The sequence below is a fragment of the Vanellus vanellus genome (genome assembly GCF_965231255.1).
Source record: "Vanellus vanellus genome assembly, chromosome: 13".
Lineage (NCBI taxonomy): Eukaryota > Metazoa > Chordata > Aves > Charadriiformes > Charadriidae > Vanellus > Vanellus vanellus.
Window position 1 is genome coordinate 455,504 of NC_138918.1, and position 25,591 is coordinate 481,094.

The following is a 25,591-nucleotide window of genomic DNA, read 5'->3' on the forward strand; positions in this document are numbered from 1 at the left end:
TTTCGTAACGAAGTATGCTGCCGAGGGGTTTTTTTTTAATCAAAAATACTTCTAACTGTGGATGTGCCATCCCGTGATCAGAGGATTTTGAAGATGTCTTTTCTTCCCCCCAGTTCGTGTTGGGAGGTTGCTCCTCGTGCCGCCCGTGCGCTGGTCGGCCGTCCCAGTGCGGCCGCGGGTCTGCTGGTGCCGCGGCTGACTGAGGTTTGGCACATCAGACCGGCGCCAGCAAAGAGAGAGGCGAATTAAGAGCATCTTTCCGAGGCTCTGGAGGTGGTTCCATTGTGTGACTGTGTTTCACTCGCTACAGATGGGTTCAGCTGTAGCTTCCCAGCGTTCCCGTGTCATCTATATTTAGTTAGTGCTTAAATCAGCACAAAGGTACCTTCTGCCGTCCTTCCCCCGCTGAGGAGGGATGCTCGGGGAGGGACGCCTCAGGGTGGGAGAGAGCTTCAGAGCAGACCCTGCGTTCTGTGGCTGACTTGAAATTGAGTTATTTTAAGCACTTTTGGGGAAGGCGGATGGCGAGTACGGTCAGAGTGACCTACCTGTAAGAAAAACCAGGGAAATTGTCTCTATATATTCTCCCCACCACAGACAGCTTCGCCTGTGTGTTGGTGGGATTGCCGAATTCCCTTCTCCCACCCGTGGCGAGGGCGTGTGTTTCCCCCAGCACTGCGGGCTGTGTTCGGCGCAAACCATGGGCGCAGCTCCATGACTCCCATCAGACCTCGAGGCACGTTTAGCTGCTCTCCGGGGTTGGCACACCAGATGGTAAATACCCAGCGAGAGCCTGCAGCTCCTTGATTTTTGTGTGCTCTCTCCGCTGAAGCCATCCAGGAACGTCACAAATTACTGTGCTGGCAGAGGGCACCACGTGTGCCGACTCAAGGAAAACGTTCATAAAAGCAATAGTGTGAGGTTTAACCTTTCTCTTCTCTGCAGGCAGCTTTGCTAAAGCAAGGTCACCAAAAAAGCCTCAGGAATTCATTAAATGTTTTGATATTGTGGTGGAGCTGTGCGGGTGTAATTGCTGTGCACAAGCCCCTGTTCTTGCCGCGAAAGCCTTCTATTGCACCAGTGGCTGTTTGACAGCAACCCAACAAATTGGTTTTGATACTGTACTCTAAATAATTTTCTAATGTGGCTTATAAAAGAAAAACAGGCTGTCATAGGCCGATCTTGCTATATTTGGGAAGTAAATGCACTATCAGCTTTGTAAAGCCATATGGTGGATTTATTCACAATCAGCAGTTCCTTTCAAATGCAAGTTCGTGGCATTTAGTATTACATTTTCCAGTATACAGCTCAGCACTCTTTTTTTTCTTTTCCCTTTTCCAGCACATGATTTGAGAGCGGTCAGCTGGCTGCGGCTGTAGGCCACCCCTTGTCTGGGCAACGCGTGTTCAGCAATATAATTAATCACTTACATTAGTGAGTTCTTACAAACTCCTGTGCACTTCATCATCGTTTTTTGTCCCTGCACAGGTTCGTTCCCAGTGCTGCTGGCTGCTTTTTTTTCCTTTCTGTGCGGTGTTGCACAACAGTGTGGCTTTTTGGCTCAGTTTCCTGTGGAAATAGGGCTGTAGGACCATGCTTGGAGCTTGTGCCTGCGTGGCCGTCAGACCCGCTCTCCCCCCTTTCCTCTGGCACTCGCTCCTCCTCCCCCAGACCTGGCTGGCGGTCTTGGAGGTACCATCCCTGTGGGAATGTGGGCAGAGGGAGAACATCTTTGTCCCTTCGGAGGGGCGGTGGTCTTGTCCCAAGGGAGGGGACTGTGGGTGCAGAGCCGGTGCCAGGGACGCTGGCGCTGGAGTGCTGGCACTGCCCAGTGGGTCAGCACGCAGGCAGAGGTGTGCTCAGCACCCGGCCGAGGTGCGGTCAGTCCCCGTCACGGACCTGGTGGGTTTGGGGAGAGGGTGTGAGGGCGTGTGGCCGTGAGCAGCAAGGTGCAGTGCCGGTCAGAGACGGATGTACTGGAGATGTGACTCCTGGCACAGCACACTGGATTGCCGTCGGGCTGGCAGTGGTTCAGGGACCAAGGCGATGTTTTTTAGGTGTTTCTGTGAAGCACAGGCACGTGAAAACTTCCATGACTGCGTATGCAGCACAGCACATCAGTCCCACGTCTATGTACGTGTTTACCCTCGTGCAGTCTTGCGCCCTTTCATATGTGCATCTCCCCATGCCGGTAAGCTGCTTCTTGGGCAGTGAAGCCTCAAGTGGAGTTTGGAGCTCTTGGGAATGTTTTCCCTACCACAGGATCCCGCAACAAAGAAAGAGGATCCCCAAGACCTGCCCAGGGCACCCTGCTGGGTTGTGCCCTCTGCTGCTCCTGGAGCCCGTGTGCTGTGTGTACCACACCGTCTGTGCCGGTGTGTGCTGCTGTATTGGCCACGTGTGAGCCAGAGGGGGAGGCTGAAGACGGCCCTTGCTGCTGAGCCCTCATCCCCTGGTTGTGTCTGCTGACGCTTCAGCAGGAGGTCCTGGTCCGGGGGGACAGGGCTCTCCTCTGCAGGAGGTGTGTAGGGATGCTGGTCACCTCGTAGGGCAGCCACATGAAACAAACTCAGACTAAAACGTTCGGTTCATGCCTGTAAAAACACCTTTAACGGTCTCTCGCTTCTCCGCTTGAGTTCACCTCTTGCTTGGAGGCCAACGGGCTCCTGAGGCTATGAAATCAGGAGGACCTGGGTGCTCCGCAGCTTTCGGAGTCTGGTGTTAAACACCCCAACTATCCACTGAGGGAGGATTTATTGCCATGGGTATTCCTGGGGATTCCATCCCACAGTCTGGGCTGGATCGGGTCACAGCTGGCTCTAAATCTGGGGCCATTTGTGCCGCCTTTCGCCCCCAGTAGCTGTCACAGTGTGGATCCCCAGGGCCGGAGCGGTGGCAGTGCTGGGGCGCGCACAGACCATGCGTGGGCTGCGCAGGGTCGGACCGCCGCGGCCGCTGGAGTACGCTCTGCACAGCAGTGTTCCCGGGCGTCGGGAGGCGGCCGGGGGGAAGCATGTTGGTCCAAGACAGATGTCGGTGTCCGTCGCAAGCAGAGCTCACCACACGGGTTTCTTTCGTCGGATGCTCCTTGTGAGAGCGGTGGGATGTCCGTGCGCGCGCACGCCCACGCCAACGGGCAGACTCACGTGTGCGGACCCTGTCAATACAGGCTTGTGCGCTGGTGTTACTTCTCTTTAATCCGGTTTCTTAGTAACCCGCCTGAAGTGGAAATTGCACAGCAAAGCCATCTCCTGCATTCAAAAGCATGAGCTGATGAGAAGACTTCCCTTTTATTTTTGCCTTGATTCTGCCTTTTAATTCAACGTTTCTCAGCTGAAATGAAAGAGTGAGCAACTCACAAGCAGATGGCAACAAACCCACCACACTAACCCGTGAAGAAAAAAACACCAAGGTGCATTTTTTGACCCTCTGCCACATCGTTAGATGTTATTCTATTGAAAGAGGTTAATTGACTTGACTGTTTGACCTAATAGCAGCGTAGGGTTCTCTCCATCCACACTGTTAATCCGAAGTTTTAGGCGACAGAATAATTGGAGAAGAAAACAAATAATCCAATTGATTAAAGACTGGAGCAGCCTAAGAGCAAGAGGCAAAAGCGTTTGTCGCTTGGGGAAACAAGAGGCAGTCGTGTTCCCTGTATGGTTTTTGTCCATAGTGTCCCCGTACGCACGGGAACCACCACGGGCCATTGCTCCCCATGGCCGGGGCAGCCCGTGTCCCCAGCACAGGGCCCTGGGGATGCTCCCGGGGGGGTCCTGGCACAGGGTCCGTGGAACCCGCAGTTTGCAGGGAGAGAGGGTCCAGATTCCCTGAGAAACGCTCGTTTTCAGGAGAGATGTGGGACCATGGTGACAACTCCTGGTGCACGAGCAGGTCCAGACCCGAGGGCACCGGATGCAGAGCGAGGAGCGAGGCTTGGCCGGCGAGGGGGGAGCAGGGGCTGCCCGCACCCACTGCCCGGCCCCGGGCGCTCCCGTGCCTGCCCCGTCCCCCTCTCCCTGGGGAGGCAGACGGCTCCCTGACGTCTTCTGGGGGTGCTGCATCCTGAACGTGGGCGCACACACAAGTACGTGGCAAACACATTGACTACAGATGAGTCCGTTTACAGTCCCCCGCTGCTCCGGCTGCCTTCAAATCTTTATCTTCTCCTGTTTGTGCTGACTTTGCAATTTTTCAAGGGTGGTTGTCCTTGAGAGGAGAGGCGTTGCAGGTCTGCTGTGCTTGACATCCCTCTCCGTGTTCTCTAAACTTAAAAGCCGTAAAATCCACACTGATGAAATTTCATGTGTCTGAGACTGGGAAGACCACGGAGAATGTTTTTGATAGAATGTCATGGCCATATTTTTCTGACACAGATTATTTGAGGGCAGGAGTGAGGTATAACATTGCTGTTATACCCTTGACATTTTGTTCCTATAAATTCGGGTCTCAGGAAAATGGAGCACAGCAGCCTCTTTGCCATAACCTGTTGGCAGAAGTTACGTACGACGGTGTGTGGATGGCTCTAAAATAGACTCTGCAGTCAGCAGGGTTATCGCTGACTCTCTTTCTGGTTGGATGTGGCAAACGGAGAGGAAGGGCTGAGAGCTGGTGGGGACCGAGCGCTGCCAGTGCTGATGTCTGCGGTGCCGACGGGGAGGAGCGGCAGTGCCGTCTCTTGTCCTGCGGCAGTGTGGGGGTGTTGCTGCGGAGTAGGTGGAGTGAGTTGATAATACATGTGAACTCGAAATATACCTCTTTTTAATTAGCACAATTACTTGTTTTAGGTGAGTAATCACAGTAAGACTGCATACAAGTTGGCATCCAATTTTGCATATATATTGCATGAAGAATGGGGCTTTCAGTGTTTCATGCCTCAGTACTACGCTGAATGTCCAGAGAACATGCTGATGGATTGATGATGCTCGTGCTAATGAATCAATTACTCTCCATGCATGAATGTTTCTCCCTTTAAATGTTCAGAAATCATTGAAAACATGACAAGAATGAAATCAGTTTTGTTTATTAAATTGGATTAAAGCGACTGGATTCCCATATGGACTGGGGCAATTTGATTTAATGTTACTTTGCATATTGTTCCGGTCTCATCTTGGTGGAGATGGTTGTCTGTTTTAGGAAGTTGTTTGTTTTTTTTTTTTTAACAGACAATAAAATCTTAATGATCACATCGTGATGTTTCAATGTAGACTTTTATACATAATGTAATACTGACCTCACTGCTTATATCGTTATTATGTGTAATTCAGGAAAGGGCTTTGGCAAAGGCAGGTACGTGTGCGAGCCCATGTCCGTGTTCCTGTTCGTGTGTAGTCCGTGTGCTGGGCTGGGCTGCTGCTTCGTTCACGACTTGGTCGGGACTATTAGATTTCCTTCCCTCAGGCATTTTGTAATCTGTTTAACATAACACAGTCATTTGTCTTGTTTGCTGACTACTTAACAGATGGATTTGTGGTTTTCGTAATTACTATATGAACGTTAATAAGACGTGATATCTTTTATTAATTAACAGTTTTCCAGGTTTGTTTTTCTAAATGACATGAGGTAGATGATATGTAAATATTAGTGACATACAAATATTAGTTTTACAACGTTAGCGTTTTGAGAAGTTGTGCCAACTTTTAAGGCTCCCCGCGGTGTCTTTTTTTCTCTCCCCTAAGCTACACTTGTAATTATTCTCTAGCAGCACGACTGGGTTTATGGTTTGTCAAAGGTTGGTCTTTCCTTAGTGTAAGGAGAGCACAGACCTGGCCGATGTCCTAAGCCATCCTCTATATTTATCCTGCCTGGGTGGTGTTCTTCCATCCCATGTATATCCGTGTGTGACACTCACATCCCATCTTTCCTCACAGAGATTTCCAAAAGTGGAAATCGGTGTATGAAAACTGTGTACCACGCAGGAGAGAAAGCTTCCCCCGCCGCTGGGATGCAGCCGTTCCGGGGAGGTATTGCTGTACGAGGGCTGAAGAGAGGAACGGAGTGATGAGCTCCGTTGTCCTGGGGACCGGCGAGAGGCTGCCGGAGCGGGGCACGGCACCGCTGGGCTCGCTGTTGCCGGTGAGACCGTAGTCACGCCTGGCCCTCGTGCCGGGACTCTGAAAACAGGGGCGTTAATTTTGTTTTATGATGAGGAGCCGCTTCTGTTCCCCAGGCGGGGGCCGGGGAGGCACAAGGACGGGGACCCCAGCCAGTCCCGGCGCCGCGGTTCCCCAGGCGGCCATGTGTACTGGAGGCATCGCCCCGGGAGCGATCGGTCACATTTGAATGCTGAATTTGAGGTGTTCAGGGAGAATGAATGAAACGGGAGTGACGTGGGCGGGAAGGGCTGTATGGAGCGCAGTGCCTGCGCGCAGCGCCGGAGCCGCAGACACTCCATCTGCTGTCGTTTGCCGCTCCCTGTTTGCGGCTGCGAGTGATGGAGAAGCAGCATTATGGCTGAGTTTGGGACCGTGGGCACATAAGAAGCATTGGATGGGGAAAGCATAACACTCCCTGACCCTCCGTTAATGCTTAGGTGTTTCAAACACGAACGCAATTTAAGCTGAAAGGTTCCCTTCTAAGGGGCTTTGTTTCGTAGGATGATAGAGCATAACATACTGTATCATCATGTAATGACGGTATGCAAACGCAGGCGTGACGTGAGTGAGTGTCACCCCTCCGGCGTGCAGCCCTGGGGCGCGCGGCCGCCCGCCGCAGAGCGCTCCCGTTGCTCTCCGGACCCAACCAGGTGCCGGCAGGAGGCTCACAGGCCCCCCGCGAGCCACGGCTGCCGTCCCTTGGGGCAGCTCCGCCGTGCTGGGGGGACGCGGGGCCATACAGTACCAACGAGGCGGGTGAATCAGAGCATGTTGTGATGACTGCTTGTGGTTTTTCTCATACCAAAATAGTTTCATGCTTAAAATGCGTTCCGCGTTAACCCGAGCATGCATGAGGCCGGGCTGGCTTTCCAGCGCTCGGCTGAATTTCAGACTTGGTTTATCAAATGCATTTGCCAACGACCGTATCCTTCTGCCGGGGCGGCTGGGGCAGAATCACGGCTATCAGCGCTCAGGCCCTTCGCCTGCCTTGGTTGTCGTTTTGTGAAGTACCACTAAAAATTTACAAACTCCCGTGAATGTTGAAACAGTTGGCAGGTAGATCCCGACTTACAGGATCTCTCCGTTCTGCGGCTTTCGGTATTGCAGCCAACAGCTGCTTAGTTTTGCCTCACCCAGTTTTGCGTTGTCCGCCAGCCTGGTGTTGAGACCCCGTCCGTCCTTCTGACGGCTGCGAAACTTCAGCTAATCCCGACACAGGTTACGATCGCTGCTCTGCCAGACATGCAGTTTCCTTTTCTTTGGGGAATTAGTCCTGTCTGACTGATTAGCCTTTGCGCTTTCCATTTTACAGGGATGGCCGAGCTGCGTCTGGGTGTTCTCCCTTCTGCTGCTAGATGACAGTTGAGGGCGAGCAGAATGATTTTTGTGAAACAATAATCCCAGCGCCAAATTCCCAATGCTGTACAACTTCCTGTGCCTGTATTACAAGGTGCGGGCAGCCCTGGTTTGGTTTATGCCATGATGTCATTGCTTTTTGATGCAGTCCACGGCCAAATTAAATGAAGGCAGTGCAGTAATTGCAGTTGAGGATATACAATTCAAAATGACCGAGATGTGTTGGTGTCTCATATTGGCATACATCCTGTCAAATAAAATCCACCTTCAGGGCCATACAAAATTTTGCATATTTAATGCTGATTTAACAGAAATAAATGCTAAATAGTAATTCTTACAAATAATATCTCATCCCGGGATACATGGGGAAGCATCTGAGTGCTCACTATAAATCTATTACATGACAAACTTAGCTTTTTTCTGCACTCAAACTGATCCCAGTTTTTCCTTTGGTTGCTTCTTCTGATCATGCAGCTGATGGATAAACAGTTTACAAACTATTGGTCCTTCGATAGCTTTCCAGGTTTTGGGGGGTTTGGTGGTGTTTTTTTTGTTTGTTTGTTTGTTGGTTTTTTTTATTACTGTGGTGTGTGATTGTCATCTTTGCTCCGTGGAATTGTTTTTTGTCTATGGCTTGATGACTGACAGGAGGGTGGTGATTGAGAAATGGATTTTGGAAGCCCGTTCACACACACGTACCCGCCGGCGGCAGCCAGTCCCTGTGTACGGTACGTTCCGTGAGCACCAGATGAAAGGGGGTGCGCGGGGCTGGGCCGTGCAGTCACTCGAAGATACGCAGATGACCTTCAGTATAATTTTAAATATCTGTTCCGCTCAAACGCACATGCAAGTTCACACGTTCCCCTCCTATATGGTGACCTAGCCTAATATAAAACAGTTTGGGAGTGGTATCTTTGTATGAAATAGAGGAATTAACATGGTGATTTTCTTCACCAACTGAAAATAAATCAACAGGGAAAACCAAGAAAGAAAATATTGGCTTTATTTTTCCATTCTGTGCTCGCTAGATTTAGATATTCAGCCTTAGACTTCCTATACCAATGCCCAGTGTCGTCTTGCATCCTCTTTATCCCTTGTATGACATTTCCCTGCAGCAGACCGTAAGCACTTTGGGGCACGGAGCCCCTATTGACGTATTACACAGTGCCGCGTACGTGGGCCGTGTGCTCTATCTATAGTGCTCCAAGTCCCCGGGAGACCTTCTGCACTGGTCTCATGAAGGTGTTTCAGACCTGGGTTCCCAGCCAACGCCAGTCGGGTTTTGGCTTCCCACTCAGGTGCGGTGGAGTTCATTCCTACAGTTGAAAACCAAACCCAAAGGAACAGACAAACCCCAGCACCGACCGAGGACCTCATTTGCAGCGCTGCTCAGAGCAGCTGTTTTCAAGCAAAAACTTACTCCTTAGCATAGACTGTGCTGAACCGGTTCAGATGCACTGGTGCTGTAACATGTGGCCTTAATCTTCAGAACTGGCAAATCCTATTTACTGTGTAAGTATTTAAGCTAATTATACCTCTGATGTGAAGAACATGTGACAAGCGGTTCACACTGTATCCTTGGAAGGACATTGACGTCCCGGACCCTCATGAAATACTCGGTGCCTCATTACATGTTCGGGGTGTCGTGTGCGTTCTGCAGTGTATTTAGCAATAATGTAATTTAGTAATAATATAGAGAAAGTGAGTACATTATGGCTAGATTGTCCGTAGAGTAAAGGAAGAAATAATTCGTAACAAGTTTTCCCTGGAAGCGCCGTGTTTGCGTTGCGGTCGCACAGTCAGAGGGTCTCTGTTGTGTTACAGGAGTGGTTTGGTAAACAGAAAGGTGGTTTGGCTTTAGAAAAGGTACATTTGAAATCAAACTCCTGTGCTGGTGCCTTAAGTAAGAACAATACTGTTTGTCGGCGAGAGTGCGGTAAGAGGCCCGAGCAGGCTTTGCAGGAGCCGCAGAGGCGCCGGGGGACGAGGAGGCTCCTGTCCCCGGAGGAGCCATCAGCCGCCGTGGGGGACCGGCGTGCCGGCAGCGGGTCCCGTTCCCGCTGGTGGTGGGGTTACTGCCGTGCTGGGCGGCATTGCACTGCTCTCGGGAGAACGGCAGGGCGATGAAGTGCAGAAAAAAAGTCATCTTGCTGAGGAATAGCCAGTAGATAATCCAGGTCTACTGCTTAAGAGACAGAGAAATAAGACTCTTCTCTTTCTGATTTCAATGGAGGCCATTGTTATTTCTCACTTATTTGTCGTGTCACCTTTGCAGTCCGTAAGATAAATAAGTATTTTCTTTATATATATGAAGTTCTGCTATATATAAAAGTACCAGTAAACAGCATATCCAAAGTACACGATGAGATAATACAAAAGAAACACCTGAAAACATGGTTGAGAAAAGTTCTTATCTGATATCTATATATCGCGGTCTGAACTTGTGGGAAGAGTTCCTAGTGATTATTAGCCCTGATAATTGCAATGGACGTCAGTTATCACTGCTCTCAGGAGAGCAGAGAACAATCTGTGAAACCTTGATCGTTTAGCACAGAAATGTTTCTTCTTCCAAATGGTTCTGCAGCAGTCAAAGATGCCGCGGTTTGACAGTTGCATGGGATGCCGCGGAAGTGCCCGGCCCCCTCCGGCGCAGAGAGCTCTGTGCTGCCACGACCTTTCCGTGCTCTACACAGCGTCTACACAGACACTACCTGAGCAAAAGCTGTGTAGTTTTGCACTGAAAAAATGTGTCCTGCAAGCTCACTTGTAGCTATTTGGGTGTGTACGAAGGGGGAGCGGAGGTTTGGCTCAGAAGAAAACGAGCGAGAAGCACTGGCAATAGGCACCGGATGGGGCTGCTCGAAGAAGGGGCAAAAGCAGTAAATAGGCAAAGGGAGATGGTTTTCGGACCCTGGCATAAAATGCTTAGTAGGGAAAGAGTAAAAATGAAGCGAGGCCTGCTAAAATGCCACAGAAGCCGGTCAGTCTGACTGAAGGTATGAGAGAAAGCACTTGGGGAGCAGCTATTCCCCGAGCCGGGCTGCGTGTGTGGCAGTGCTCGTTACTGGTGTGCTGTTAATCATGTACAGCTTGTACCAGGACCAGTAACAGCGTGTAGCGGGGGTGAAGGCCAAGTAGATCAATTTATCATACGACCTTTGGGAGGCAGAAGTCTTCGCCTGCTTTGCATTCGATGAACTGATTCTTCCCTTTCCTGCCCCGAGGTCCTGCCCCTTGTTCTCCGCCATTCGTGGAGGAGAGGGCTGCAGCTCGCCCTCTGCCTGTGGCCTGACTTCCCAATTTTCTTGATCTTCGTTTAATCCAGTAAATTATTGGTCTTCCTGAAGTCATGCTAATCAAGGTTCATGTGATTGGGACGTCATCCCACATATAGGTTACAGCTTCCCCAGCTTTCTACGTGACTTATAGTTGAAAACATGAGAAACAAACTGACTTAGTATAGTGAAATCACAGTCGACATTTTGGTGGGCTCCATGGGAAACACAAGGGCACGGTTCCAGAGCCGGGGCTGGGGGATGCGCAGGGGGCTCAGCGAGCCCGTTAAGCGCGGTGGCATTCGCAGAGGTTCTCTGGTGACCGCGCAGCAGCCCAGCCCTCTGCCGATGCGGAGGATGGCCCCCCATGAGCTGTTCACTGGGAGGATCTTCACCCAGAGCACGTTCACCCGCACTGCGTGTCCCTTGATGGCTGGATGGGAATGGTCTTTGCCGGCCAGCGCAGGCTGGTGCCCTCGAGCCTTCCCCAGGCTCCCCGGGCAGTAACCAGGCAGCCTCGGTCTCTCTGGGTGCTCAGCCATACGGCACTGTGAAGTGCGTGGGTGCCCACGGTCCTCGGGAAGGAAAGGTCCCTGAGCTGGTGTCTGTGTCTCTGGTTCTGGATTGGACCACCCGCGTGCTGGACCAGGCACTGCTCGGAGAAGGCTTCGGGAGCGTCGGGCAGAGCGGCTCCCGGTGCGGCGGGGACCAGCACGGGGCTCCGGGCTGTGCTTGGGAGCGGGGTGGGAGGCGCTGAGCGAGGGACAAAGCCCCCAGTGCCGCTGACGGAGGCTGTTTCTGCAGAGGCCGTGCAGTGTGCCCAGCTGCAGGGTGACCGGTGTAGTCGTCCAGTTACTGTTGGCAACGCGTTTCCAGCGGAAGGCCTTAGTTCCTGGTTCACTTCTGGTTTCCCACTGGTGCCTGACCAGAACCTGAACGTCTGCTGTGGTCCCTTAGGGCTGCTGCTCCCTGCGGCTGTGGCCGTCCCAGGGACACCTCACCTATGGCATCAGGTGTGTTCAGCACTGGGATCACAAGAAGCTCTGGGTTCTGTTCACGCGGCTCTTCCAGCGTGCGCAGCACGGGGGTCTCTGCCCTGGGACAGCCCCTTTCCCTTTGGGGTCACCCTTAAATACGGGCCAGCCAGCCACCAAGCCGATCGGATGACACCAATTACACGTGGGATAATAGGAGTGTAATTACCCCATTTTTGCTGCTTAGTTAGCTTCTCAGATTTGAAGTGCTGTCTACTGGAATCTGTGAGCCGAAGGACTCGGAGCACATTTATAAATGCGTTGGGAAGTGGACACGACAAGAGAAATTGTACAAGAGCCTTAAGTGCTCTCCCTCTCAGAATATTAATTTTTTGACATGACCTTCACCCAGATCAAAAACTAGGTGCCGACTTTGGTGGGAGCCGCAGGGCGGTGCCGCACTAGGGCTGGTTTCCCCTCCCGCGCAGAGATGGGCTTTCAGTGACGGCGTGCTCTCATACGCGGGAGTTACGCAGACCTGGGCAGTGCAGGTAGTGGTGGCCACCGATTGTGTTGTGTCCTCAGTTTGGTAAGTCCACAAGCACTCCTCAGGAGAAAACTTTCCCATGTGGGGTCAGCTGTTTTCAGAGTGAGAGTGGCCTTTCCAAAGCCAATTCTGGTCTAAGGGATTGCATCACTTTGTGAAGTAATGATTGGCACAATGAATGTCATGAATTCTAATTAATTTACATATGGATTATAGTGCACTGTCGAGAAAGATGTTATTTCTCTTCCAAACATATGCAATTAAATATTTATCCCGGTTGCAATCTCTTCTGGGCACAGTTAGTGCCTCTTGCAGCAGCCCTGCTCCCACCACGTGTCGGGTTCCTCGGGGACCATCTGCAACACTCCAAAGCGGCGTCAGCTCCGGTGCTCACCAGGAGCAGTGCGGAGAAACAGCCCATCTCGCTGTGCCCTCTCGTGTGTCCGTTTCCGTAAACCCCAGATTACGGCATGCGGGGAAGCCGCTCAGCAGCCCGGTCTCCAAAGAGCCATCTTCCTCCGCGTGCTGAGGTCGGACGAAGATGCCGCAGGGTGAGAGCTCGTCCCGCTCCCAGGGAGCGTTTCCCTTTCCGGCCCCGGAGCAGCTGTGCTGCCCACAGGCCCCGCGGCTGGGGCAGAGCGCGGGGGCACAGGGACGCCGCTGCCAGCCTGTCCCCTGCATCGTGGGTGCACGTGCTGTCGCCAGAGCTTCTCCGCACAGGCTGACCTCCTGGCGTTGTCCCCCAAGGGAGCGCCTCAGTGATGGCACTGCACTAACGATCTGTTAATCAAAAGAAATAATTCTTACAAATTTAAAAGAAGTTTTGTTATCTAATATATCTAACTGTTAAAAAAATAAATAATGCTAGCGCTCTAACCCGGACCAGTAATTAGGAAAATAGGTATAGTGCTCGTGGCTGTGAAGATAAAATAAATGAGGTGAAGGAAGTTTTGTGCTGAGCATAAACTCGGAGGTTTGATTCAATTATTCTTAACACACTGCTTAGGTCCCACAGAAACCTGTGCACGGGAGTTCTTAAACCTATTCTAATTGAAGCAAAAATCAGTGGAGTGGGAAGTGTCCTGGCTCTTCAAGAGATGTCGAAGTACATAATGTGGTAGACACCTGGGGGTTTGGGAAACAGTGACAGCTACAAGCTGACCTTTGGCGAATTTAATCTGCAAATGGATTCCTGCTTAGGACAGCTAATGCTTTTAGTTATTGTAAAGGCTCGTTCCTGGATTTCAAAAAGCTGAGAATAAATGGATTTCATGATGCGGCTCCTATGCACGTTGCATAACAAACATGTGGCTTGTGGATGTATTTAAATGATACGGTGTATTGAAAAACTTTGCAGGACTTATGAATACCTAATTATAATTCATGCACAGTGGGGAGAATAATTTTTCTAGTTAATAAAGGAGAAAGGACTTGGCACTTGTTAAAATGGAAATACACTGAAGACGGAGCGCGCTGAAAAGAAAGGGAAGGAGGTTGCTGATCTGTGTTTATGTTTCTGAAACAGCATTCATAAGCGTTGCGAGGGCTTGTTATTCAGCTGGGCATTGCAGTTCGACTGCGGCTTGCTGCCTGAGACCTGAAGGGAGGATGCGACACAGTAACATTTGCTTATTAAATACCTGTCTTTATTTTTCTTCTCCGGAGTTGGGATTGTTTAAGCTCCGGTGTCCTACACAGCATTCACAACTGCACACCTGGAGGCAGACGCACACCACAGGCAGAGGTAATCTGGTTCCTGGGTGTAGTGGTTTGGTTTTCGCCTTTCTTTCCCTGCGGGAGGTCTGTGCCCTCCCTTCCCTTCGGAGCCAGGAGATCACAGGCACTCGCCCAGAGCCCGCAGCGGTTCCGAGTCCTGCTGTGCCGTGTTCGGGTCCCGTCCCCTGCGCTGTAGTGTGGACAAGGAGCAACCAGCAGCACAAAAGTTATTTTTAAAGCACGATGTTACTGCTGTGACTCTTTCTGGCCTGCAGGAGAGCTTTGGTAAATACATCTCTGTACTTGGCCGTGAAACCACGGCCGGGTCTTGTGCCATGTCGCAGTGAGTGAATTCAGACTGACCTGTGGATCTCACCCACTGCAACTGAGAGCAGCGTCAGCCCCAAATACAATGTGTTTGCTTAACTCAAACACGTGCCTGGTGATTGTAGGAAGGAACTCGCGTTCCAGAATAACTCAGTGAAGGCTTTGGGCATGGAGACTTCAGGCTGACGCCTGGCTGATGAATGCTTCTGGCTTGTCACAACAGTAATCCCCATATTAATGAATGGCCTGTGATGTGGTTGACTGACACATCCTTGAAGTTTTCTGTGCATGTGAGTAAGAGCTGGAGTTCTCCAAGGTGCAGCTTTACAATGCCTTACATCAGCCTCCACGTGACAGCATGTCAGAAGGCGTCCCGGGCGGGCAGGCAGCTGAGAGCCGGGAATTCACCTTTCCTCACAAGGTCACGACATGGCAGAAAGGGCTTTCCCTCTCTGCCTCTCGCCTGAGAGGATCCACAGGCTCCTCCAAAAGGCGTGCGGTGGTGCGGCGGTGCTGCGGTGCAGCGGTGGCGTGGAGCACCCTGTCCACAAGACGCGCATACTGGCCGTACTGGAGCCCTTGAGGCTTCTCGCTGAGGGACGCTGTCTCCTGCACTGCCCCTGAGGAAAGTGGCTCCCAGGAAGGCAGTGCGATCTCAGCAGAATAATAACGTAGGCTGTAAAATCTTGCACTTTCCCAATGAGATTTTGATTATGATACTACAGGTAGGAGAGCAAATCGAGCTGCAGCGTGCCACTGTATTTACAGTGTTTTCCAGCACCTTTGTCCATTCCCTCTGCATCCCTTATTTCACCTCTGGTCCCGGTAACAATAACACTCCCTGTGGATGTGGCACTGGGCTGTCAAGACGGCTCCTGAGGAGCTCCGTGGTTCCTGTGGCTGACCCCAGCCCTGTGCCGTGGGGGGTTCGGGGACTCTGGGCTCACTGTGCTGGCGGGTGGGCATGCAGCGCAGCACCCATGTGCGTGTGTGCCTGGCTGCCCTGCTGCACCCAGCCAGTGCCCGGCACTGATGACATTCCTGGCCCCAGCAAGGGCTCTGCTGCTACCGAGGGTGCTGCCGAGGCAGGTCTGGACGGCGAGGCGGGGGTGCGCGGTGGGTGCAGGCTCGGGTCAGAGCCCAGGCTGTGTCCATCTGCGCGTTTCCCTTCAGCAGCCATCTGGGCCGAGGAGAGTGGGGGGCAGAGGGGACACTGTGGGTCAGTTGTGGCACTGGAGCGAGAGCATGGAGTCGTGCCTGTCCCCCTCCTCCCCGCCCGCCCCCCCACCTGCCCAGGGTGCACATCGCTGCCTCGCTGGGGACGTGTTGTGTCCTGGCACTGCTGTTGGGCTTTACCTCCAACCTCAGGTGGTAGAGCTCACAGACAGAGTTGGGGGAACTTTCTCCCATGAGTTTCTTGCCTGTATCCACCAGGGGCTCAGTCAGTGCCAGGGCTTATTTCTCCCTGGAGTATATCAAGACACAAAACCCTCCCAAAGAGTCATTGTTTCCCTTTGGCGTGCACCAGGTGACACCTCCAGAATACAGCTTGTCCTTTCAGAGATGTGTCCCGAAAAGGGGAGCCCTCCCTTCCCCCATAGCCCCAGTGCTCGCGCTCTTTCCCAGATGTCAGCGGTCCCCCTACTCCCACTGACCTTTGCAGCCATAAACCACTGAGCATCCCTGTCCCCTTCCACAGCCAAGACGGTGCGAGCCTGGGCGAGACACTCACGGGCACACACCTCATCATTGCAGGCATGGCTACCCCATAGCCCCTGCTCCCTGCCCCGTCCCAGGACACCTGGCGTTTCCATGCTGCAGCTCTTTTTCTGCCGAAAAAAAAAGGGCTCGATATCAGGCCCCAGCTATGTTCTTGTGTTTGGGGTGCGCAGGTCAGGGAGCAGCACTCCTTCAGGCAAGAGCATCCGCGGGGCAGGAGCATCCCCCCGGCAGGAGCATCGCCGGGGCCGGGGCAGCGCCGCGCTCCGCCCGCCCGGGACGCGCCGTGCCCGACGGGGCGGGCGGAGCTCGGTGCCGTGCCGAGCCGAGCCGAGCCCAGCCGTGCCGTATGGGAGGAGCCAGCGGGCTCCGCCGCCCCTGCGCCCCCCCACCGCCGCCGCATTTCGCGGCCGGCCGCCGCGGAGCAGGGCGCGGGGGGGGATGATGGATCCGCGGCTGCGGCTGCTGACGCCCCGCGCCCGCCAGCCCGCCGTCAATGGAGGAGGACGTTGAGACCCGCAAGATCAGCAGCAGTTTCCTGCGAGACCACAGCTATGCCACGGAAGGTGAGCGGGTCCGCGGCGGCCTCTGCCCGCCCGCGCAGGTGGGGGCGGCCCCGCCACAGTCCCCCCGTCCCCGCCCGCATCTTCCCCGCGGCCCCGACCCGCGCTGGCGGCGCCGCCGCCGGAGCCGGAGCCGGGGCCGGGCCGGGCGGGCAGCCCCGCGGCGGCGGGGCCCGGGGGCGGCGCGGGGGTCCGGGGGGTCCGTGCGGGCTGCGCCCCGCGCCTGAGCCGCTCCGGTGACTCAGCAGCGCCCGACCCGCGGGGTCCCCGCCGCCCTCCCGCCGCGCCGGGCTTGCGGGGCTCCGGGGCCGCCGCGCTCAGCCGGGCCGGTCCCTCCGCGCCTGCGGGGCGGCCCCTCGGTGCCCGGCTCCTGGCTGCCGCCGCCGCCGAGGCGGAGAACCGGGATCCGCCCGCAGCGGCGCCCTGCCCGCAGCCCCCCCCCTCCCCCCGGGGCGCCCGCAGCCCCGCACCTCCCGCCCGGGCAGCCGGAGCGGGCCGGGGCCGTCCCCCCGCAGCCCCGTCGGGACCCTCCGGGACCCCCGCGCCCCTCCGCCGCCCCCTCCCCGCCGGAGCGGCGCCGCCGCCGGGGCCGAGCGCGGCCGGAGGCTGCCGGGCTCGCCGGGAGCCGGGGGGATGCGGGCGGCCGCGGTTGCAAAATGTGGTTCATCGGTGTGACTGCATCGGTGCGCTCCGCAGGCGGTCTGCGGGCACAGCTGCGTGCGCGGGGTCGGGAAATACAGCACATACTGGTGCGATTCTTGATACAGAAATGGAATAGTTATCTCGGGGCTGCTTTCCCTACCAGCCTCTGCGGGAAGAAATGCGTGTTCCGACTTGTGCGTCGCAGAGGCGAGGAGGTGCCCGCACTGCCGGGCGGGGACAGCGTGGTCGCCCCGGCTAAGCGTGTGGGTGCGTTTGAAGAGGATTTCCCGTGGCGGCTCCGGAGCGGAGGAGCCGCTGTGGCCATGTTCGGTTGAGCACGGGAAGGTGAGCTGCAGCCGCACATGACGCTGCAGCCTGCCACAAAGAGACAGGCCCCGCCGGCGGAGGTGGGGATGGAGGGACGGGGATGGAGCAGCGCTGCCTCTGCCCTCCCTCCTCCTGACAGCCGGAGAGCTCCCGACTCCCCGTCGGCTCCGTCACAGCCCACTTTTGCTCCCTTCCCTCAGGCGGAGGATGTGGCTGCTGTAAAGCAAAACCAATCCCCCTTCCCCCGCCCCCCCCAATCCTTCCCGGTGGCACTGACCCCTTGCACGAAACTTCAAAAACCCGACTCCACACCAGAGAGTCTGAAGAGGCTTATTAATAGCTTAATTAGTAGCTGAAGAGGCTTTCCCTTACCGTTTCGTTTTCCTTAAGGCTCTAGAGGAAGCCAATGTAGGACCAGACTTTGGGAATTTTATGACTCCAGCACGTGGCTGAAGGAGGGTTTGTCTAACGGGGTTAATATGATAATGGAAAGCTTTGGGTACCTGGTGAGCCACAGAAAATGATCGTACGCGAGTTCGTGTTGCTTGTGTGTAGCTGAAACAAGTGCTCGGTGTTGACAGCCCCCAGAGGCCGGGGAGGTGATGCCCTGGTGCACCCCTGGCTCCATTGCTCTCTCCCCGTGTCTCAGGCCGTGGGGCTGGGTGGCAGGGGGACACGCGGAGGCCACGCTGGCCTCCTCACCGCCAGTTAGCCAGCACAGGGGCGGAGGGACGTTTCTGCTGGAAGGGGTGGCATGAGGTGCTTCCAGAGGGTGGTGCGGCCAGGATGGGGCTGAGCTCCCACACTGCCCAGTCCCCTGGCTCACCGTCGCCTTGTGCTGTGGTCCACGGGAGGATGAATTTGCTGTTGCTGCACAATAAAGGCAGCTGCAGCAGCCAGCAAATAAAAAATGGGAAGGTGGCTGCCCTGTTGCGACCCGCCGAGAACTGGGTTTTCCTGGAGGGGAAGGACAGAGGGTTGAGCCGAGCCTGCAGTGATTTCAGTGGGCGACAGGACACCGGGAGGTCTGGGGGTATTCCAGCCCGAGATCTCAGCGGTAAGATCCAGTCTGGTGGTCTGTGGTGAATTTCCCCCAGCTGTAAGGTGGCTTTTGCAGAAGAGCCTTGTGCTGCCTACTAGAAAGCTGCAGCAAAGCTCTCCATGGAGGTGAAAGAGGCGGGAGCGTTGGTGCGGTAGGTGACCCGCCGAGCCGGGGCCGCCCCCGTGCTGCGGTGGGGCATGAGGAGGTACAGGAGCTGTGCGGCAGCTGGGAGTCTCTGTTCGCCTCCTGCTGTTTAGGAGTTGTGGTGCTCCACGCGGTTGTTCTGCTAGAGGCAGGCTGAAGGAACTTTGAAATGGTACATCTTGCTAGTGTGGAAAATAATTGGGGAAGATAATTCAGTTTTATTTTTTCTCCGTGTGAAAGCAGCACATGCGTAAAACGCTGTGGTTGGTAACCTGTCTTCCGCTTAAAGAAAAATCCTTCCAGAGCCTGCCCTGGAGGTGAGGACTTGCTTTGGAAATGAAGGTGTCTCTGGGAACAAACGGGGTTTGGCAATGTGGTTTAGTGAAGTGATGGTGTTGTCACTTAAATGGGTCCGGTATTTTTATGCAAATGCGGGGTGAGGATGGTATTTCAAAAGCACACACTTGAATGCCTTGCTCTCGGTGCTGCTCAGAAGTACTGCTAATGAAGGAAGTGCAGCCATTGTGCTAATTGGACTGTCGTTGCCAGGAGTGGGGAGTTGCTGAGCTGCAGTGCCCGTCCCCGGGGTGGTCGCAGGGTCCCCCCGCCGGGTGAGCTGGTTCGGGGCGATGCCGGCGAGGTTGTCCCCTGGCTCAGACCCCACCGCAAGGCCCCGGAGCGGTGGGTCTCCCATGAAGAATGTTCAGAAAGCGTGCTTGGTTTGTTCTGCTGCATAAATGCATTCGCGTTTCTGCTGAGCGCCCTGTCAAAAGTAGGACAAATTGAGACTATTTGAATACAAACAAACCGTTTGAGTGGCTTCCACTTTCAGATGCTTTTGCTGGAGATGTTGAAGGGGCCTTCACCCCCCCAAAGTTGGCCTGTTTCCAGTAGCTTGCCCCAAAACGCCCATCTCCTGAAGTCTTCAAGCTTGGGGGTGCGACCATTTTTACGTAGCATTGGTGTCCACCCGGCTGAGCCCTCCTGGTGGCTTATAGTTGGGTAAATACCTCCAAACAAAGGAGAAATGGCATGAACGCCCCTTCCTGCGCTCCCTGCCCTGATGAGCCACAATCATGACTGAGCCCGTGTGCTCAGCGGGTTGGGGTGGGACAGGAGCGGTGGCTGTCACGGCTCAGCCCAGCAGGACAACGCCTAACGAACAAGGGTGTTCCATGTCTGTAGACACCCGCTCCACTGCAGGGCAGGGACTTTGGGAGAGGAGTGGTGCTGAGCGCCATGCGGGTCCCTCCTGGGGCGGGTGGGTATGGTGGCAGGCATGGCTTGGAGCCGGCTGACACTGCCCATCCATCACCTGCAAGTGTGGCCGGGAGCGTGGCCACCTTGCACACAAGGGAGCTTGGTGGGGACAGGTTTCTTCTCTCTGGCTCTGTCCTTGCCCCCTTCTGATGCTGTGGGACATCCTGGGCTCTGCGTGGAGACCCTGCCAAGTTTGGCCCCGCAGCAGCCCAGCTGGGTGACCCTTTTGCATGGACACATGTCCCTTCCTGCTGGTTTGGTACAACGCACAGGAAAATCTGACGGGGCGTGATGGGTGTCCTGCGCCCCAGGCACTGCGGAGCTGCTCTGGGGAGGGCAGCTCCCACCCTGTGGTGGCACCAGGAGGAGTCTCAGGGTGGGGTGTGCTTTTCGGGGCATGCGCTTCAGCTGTAGGCATCGTAGCGCACGTGCCTCCAGGCCTGGCGATGGCGGTAGGTGATACAGGCATGGGTGCTTCCCTGGTGCCCGTGGTTCCCAGCGGCATGCTTGGAGGAGGAGAGGTGGCCTCACCTGGGGCTGCTTGGGGGGTGGCCCATGGGCAGGCAGTTGTGCTGTTGGAGGAGGACCCTTGGGAGGACCCATGGCCATGGTGTGGGCCCACTGTGGCCATCCTGCCCGCCCCCAGAAGCATGTCCTGCCATCTCTAGCAAGGGAGCATCTCCCCCATGGGGCACAGGTCCGACCCCACTGGGGCTGCGTGGCCTTGGGGACGCACCTGCTGCCGCTGGTCGGGAAGGCCATGACACCCTGCAACCACTCCCCGGCCATTGCTCGGCTGCTCCCCATGTGCCACTTTTCCCGGGGCATTGGCTGATGCCCCAATGCCTCTTTAATCTCCTTGAGGAGCGTTTCCCAAACTTTATAGATTTTGCTGTTGAGAAATCTGTCGTTAAGCCTTCATTTCCTTTTCCTAGTCTAATCTTGTTACTTCCCGCTGTAGCCCCGGTTCCTCCCTCAGTCATTCCCATCCACCTTTACCCCTGCCCCGCCGTCGTGCTGTGGGAAGGAGCTCTCATGCCAGTCCCCCTCTGCCCTGGCGCCAGGGACGTGGCCGGGCGAGTCCCCCCACTGGCACCTCAACAGGGCCCTCGGGTACCCCGGAGTACCTTACACGGGCGGAGTTTCAGAAGCCTGGGGCTGTGCCGAACCCACAGCCTGTGTTATGCTGTGCTCCCTAAAAGCTTTTTCACATTCTGGGTCAGTTTGCTAAGAGCTCTCTTAGTGACTTTTTAAAAAATCTATGTGTAGTCCCCAGAAAGGCACCAAGTGAGGTGTTTTCCTCCTGCGCTGGGTTCAGCGTGAGAGCTGCTGGGTATTTTTGTTGTTGCAAATGATGTGAGTTGCTGTTTGGGGATCATCTGGATTGGGATTTAGTTAATCCGGGAACCTCCTTGAAGTTGTTTTATCACATAAGTACTTTGATTGCAAAACCCAGTTCCATCCTTTATGCTTTTTATTTATATACATGTACTATGTTTAGACCTCTCTTCCTCTCCCTGAGCCTGTGCTCCAGCGGGTCGGCAGGACCCACGGATACGTCTCCTTCTGTCTAATCTGGGGATCACTGCGAGGAGAGCGATGGAACTCAGCTGTTTGTAGTGCACTGCGTCAAAGCCGACTTGGGGATACTTTAATCCACAGATTAATGACAGAATAGATGTGCCTGGGGACTCTGTAATCTGGGGATTACCGAGAGGACCAGGACCGGGTAATGATGCAACTGTGACCCATTGCAGATGGGCCGTGAGAGTGCCCGGTCCCTGGTGATGGCATCTGTGGGGCTCGCACCCGTCTGCAGGGGACGGGGCTTGGCATGTCCCCCTCCCCATCTCCATGGGAGGACCAGGTCAGGACCTGCTCCCCCTGTGACACTGGGGAAAGCTGGGTTGCTCCCAGCAGGCACCGACAGCAACATGGAGCAGTTTGGCCTTAAAACCTGGTGGTGCCGCAGTCCCTGTTGCTGTAGTGGTCTGTCTGCTCTGGGGTGCCGCTGCGTCGGGTTGGAACCCGTCACCGGTCTTTCCCTCGAGCCTCAGCCCTGGGGCACGCCGCAGGCGCTCGCACAGCGAGGCTCGAGGTGCTGGCACAGGACAGCAGGTTTCCAAATGGGATTGTGGGACACAGTGAAGTGGTGGTGGAGGCACCGGGGGTAACACAGCAGCTTTTGCCATGCCCCTCCCGTCCCATCCCCTCTGTGCCTTCCTGTGGTTTGTGCCTCCCCAGACGTGCTTGCTCCTCAGCCAGCGCCTGCGGCGGTGCCTGGTCTCTGTAGACCGCTGGTGTCTCATCAGAGGGCTCGTTGGGTTGGGCACTCGGGGTGATGTTTGTGGGTCAGAGTGACCTTATTATGCTGGCGCTGCCGGCTGCGAGGAGGCTGGCAGGTGATGATGAAGCGTTTTGCGCTCCTGCTCTGTCTTGCAGCGTCAGTGTGTGTGTGGTGCTGCAGGTCGTGGTCTCCCTTGGGCCGTGCCGGGCAGAGGCACGAGGAGCTCCGGTGGGGAAACTTCTGAAGGTCCAGTGGAGCAGCAGTCACGTGAAGGGGAGCAGACTTGGGAAGCTCCTATGGGATAGTCAACCCTTGGGGTCTTTCAGCATCTGCAAGAAGAGACTGGACAAGGTCATGAAAGCTGCCAAGGTTTACTGAACACAGGGGGACCGCTTCTGGCTCAGGAGGGCCCTGAGCTGAATGTTGTTAGAGGGTGAAAAAATATTAGTGGAAACACGTTACGTGGTTGCCCTGTTTGTGTGCGTCTCCCGTTGTCTGCTGGAGATGGGATACTGGGCTGGATGTGCTTTTGGTTTCACCCAGTATGGCCTTGCTCCTGGGCAAGGTTCTTGTGGTCACTTGTGTAAACAAGAGCCTGCAGGGCTCTGCCAAAGCCGTGACACCTCCTTCCCAAATCGCTGGCGAGATCCTGTGCCTGGAAAGCCGGTAGGCAGTTGGGCTTAATGGCAAACACTGTGGCAGACCAGGTAACCATCAGCTACCCCAAACTCTGGGAGTTAGAGCGGGGGCGTACCCCTGCCAGGGCGCCTGGCGGTGGCCGGCTGTGGGAGTAGAGGTTCGTGGCAGAGATCCTTTGAGAGTGTAAGTCCCAGCTGCTGGCGTTGCTGGAAATGCCACTGGTGCGGGGTGGTGACTCCCGTAACCGCTGAGAGAGGTGTGTGCTGGCTGGCGCAGAGGTGAGGCCCGCAGCGCGCACACGTCGCAGCGCTGAGGCGTGTTGACGTGGCAGGATGCTGATCAGGCAGGTTAAAAATAGCAGCTGCTGCCTCCCTGCTCCTCCCGATCGCGGCTGTGCCGCTGCGACCGGGAGCGCTTACACTGATGTGCTGAGCAGGCACAAAGCCCAGCTGCAGTCGGGGCTGGCGCAGGGCTCGGGTACCGCAGGGAGCGTGCCGGGCAGGGCCGTGCCGGTGCCCGCCGCCACGGGGATGAGGGGTGCCCAGCAACGGCGGTGCTGCTGCTCGGCAGGTCTGTCTGGAGCTGACGGGTAAACACCAGAACACCTACTGACTGCCGGTCTCGGCACCTCTGCGTAGTGCTGCCGCGGCTCCCAGATACCCGGCAGCCCTGCACAGTGGCGCCTGAACTCCTCGCGGCCCTCCCGAAGTCCCCGTGAGGTTGGGGACTGGTGGCTGCCCTGCCCTGGGGCTGGGGCAGAGCAAACCCAGCACCGGCCTGGGCACGCTGTGCCGGGCCCCAGTGCTCCTGCGGAGGGTGAGGTACAGCCACGGCCATCCTGCCCCAGCGCCCGGGCACCGGAGCCCACGTGTGGAGACACTCGGCGCGTTGTTTGTGCACTGTCAGAAACGCTGTGCACAGCTTGTGTCCCTGCCACCCTCCCCAGTAAAGGCGGATTGAGCCGTTAGAGTCAATGTCTCCATTCAGAGCAATTGTTCCAGCACCGGTTGTTATTTTTCTCCTGATGCATTGTGAGTCTGATTTCTTGAGAGGAAGCATTTGAAGGGTGTTTGATTGAGCGGTTTTGTTCTCCTGTAGCAGCTGCGGTCACGGACGGCGCGGGGAATGGTACTGCTCCTCTTGCACCGTGCCGCTGGCCTTTGAACCGCTCCGGAAGCACAGGCACAGATCAGTGGGACCTCGCTCAGCGTGGCAGTGACCGGAGGGAGCCCTGGGTGCTGTTGTCATCCCTGACATCCCTGTGTCGGTCCCCATCAGGTTTGCAGTTGCATCCAGCGGTTAACTGAGTTGGGATGATTTTTCGCTTTGCCCTCGACAATCGAAAAGGGTGGACGGCTCCTGACCTGCAGGAGCTGCAGTCCCTCTGCCCGCTGGGCACAGCACGGGCGAGCAGAGGAGGGTGACAGGCGGGTGAAGCAGTCTGAGGCAGTACCCTTTGTCGTAGCTTTGCCTTTTTGTTGAGGCTTTTCTGTTACCTGGGTATTTTCCACGAGCAAGGCAGACTTTACTCCTTCCCTGTGTCAAGTTCAAGCTTGTCATAAGCTCTTTGGTCCTCTGAATCCATCCGGCAGAGCGGTGTTGCCCGGGCAGGGCTGGCCTGTCTCAGACCCGGCTTTCTGTCGCAAGTGCTCGTGCTGGCTGCCTGTCCCTGCCTGTCCCTGCTCGCGCTGGAGGATGCCCCGGGGAGTGCCCATGCCTCGCCTCGGGGATGGAGGCTCTGCCGAATTGGTGAGAGGAGCCGCTTGGTCCCTGCCCGAAGCCCAGCCGGGCGCGTGTGAGGGAAACCCCAAAGCGGCCGCCCCTCCTCGGTGTCGCACCCGCGCTGGGACAGTGTGAGACATCCCGAGCAGTGCTGGGCCGGGGGGGTTGGAGGTGGGGCAGCCCTCGAGTGGGAGTACGGCTGCCCGCTGCGGGGCGGCCCACGGCACTTCTGTCGCCTCATGTTGTGTAGGAACGCGAGTGAGAGTTGGCAGGAGGCACGGACAGGGCTGCAGCCGCCGGGCTGTTCTGTGCGGGAGCAGAAGCGTAGCCGCCCCGGCACAGCAGGTCCCAGCACCAGGCAGATGCTGTGCGATCTGTGCAGGGTTTCTGGTTTGGTTTGGTTTTCATTAACTGCTTAAGCCTCCTGCGATCAAGCTCTCAGGGCAGCTTCAGCTCTCTTTGTGTTGGGGTCAGCTTACAAAGGGTGGTGTGGTACTTTGAGGTGCGATGTGTACCTCGGGAAGAAAGAAAGATCCCGGACAGGTTTGGAGCTTTGTATTGCAGCCTGGAGGGAGCTGCGGGAGTCGCAGGAGTTGGGGCAGTCGGGCTGCGGGAGAGAGCGGGGAGTCGTTTGCAGGCGGCTGGCACATCCAGAAGGATCTGCCTCCATTGCAATGCCGTTTGTCTGCATTGCACAGAATTGTTCTGCAGCCTTTTTGTTTCCTTTAAAAACTGTTTCCTCGCTTGCTCGCATGCAGCGAGTCAGCTGCTCGACAGCGCCCGGTGGACCATCTCTCCTAATGCCGCGCTAAAGCAGATCCTGTCAATGGAAAGGTAACCAAAATAGAAACCAGAAACGAAAATAGACACCTAATCTCCCATTTCGATCTCCTCTGTCCTGCATTTCAGTTGATTCCCAGTGCAGTCACAAAACACGACCATTATCTCAGCTTCCC

At 55.6% G+C, this 25,591-nt stretch overlaps 1 protein-coding gene across 2 annotated transcripts in view; it reads left to right on the top strand.

The window, feature by feature from the left end:
• Positions 1 to 25,591, top strand: part of PPP2R2B (protein phosphatase 2 regulatory subunit Bbeta) — a gene marked incomplete at its 5' end in the record, with an annotated part of 99,486 nt that overhangs the window by 13,034 nt on the left and 60,861 nt on the right. The window contains one exon of one of the 2 annotated variants that reach the window (XM_082489950.1): positions 16,506 to 16,575. The exons of the other annotated variant lie outside the window; for it this stretch is intronic. Coding sequence (XP_082346076.1) covers positions 16,506 to 16,575 — 70 coding nt within the window. Of the gene's footprint in view, positions 1 to 16,505; positions 16,576 to 25,591 lie in introns of those variants that run through there. 2 annotated transcript variants of the gene reach the window in all.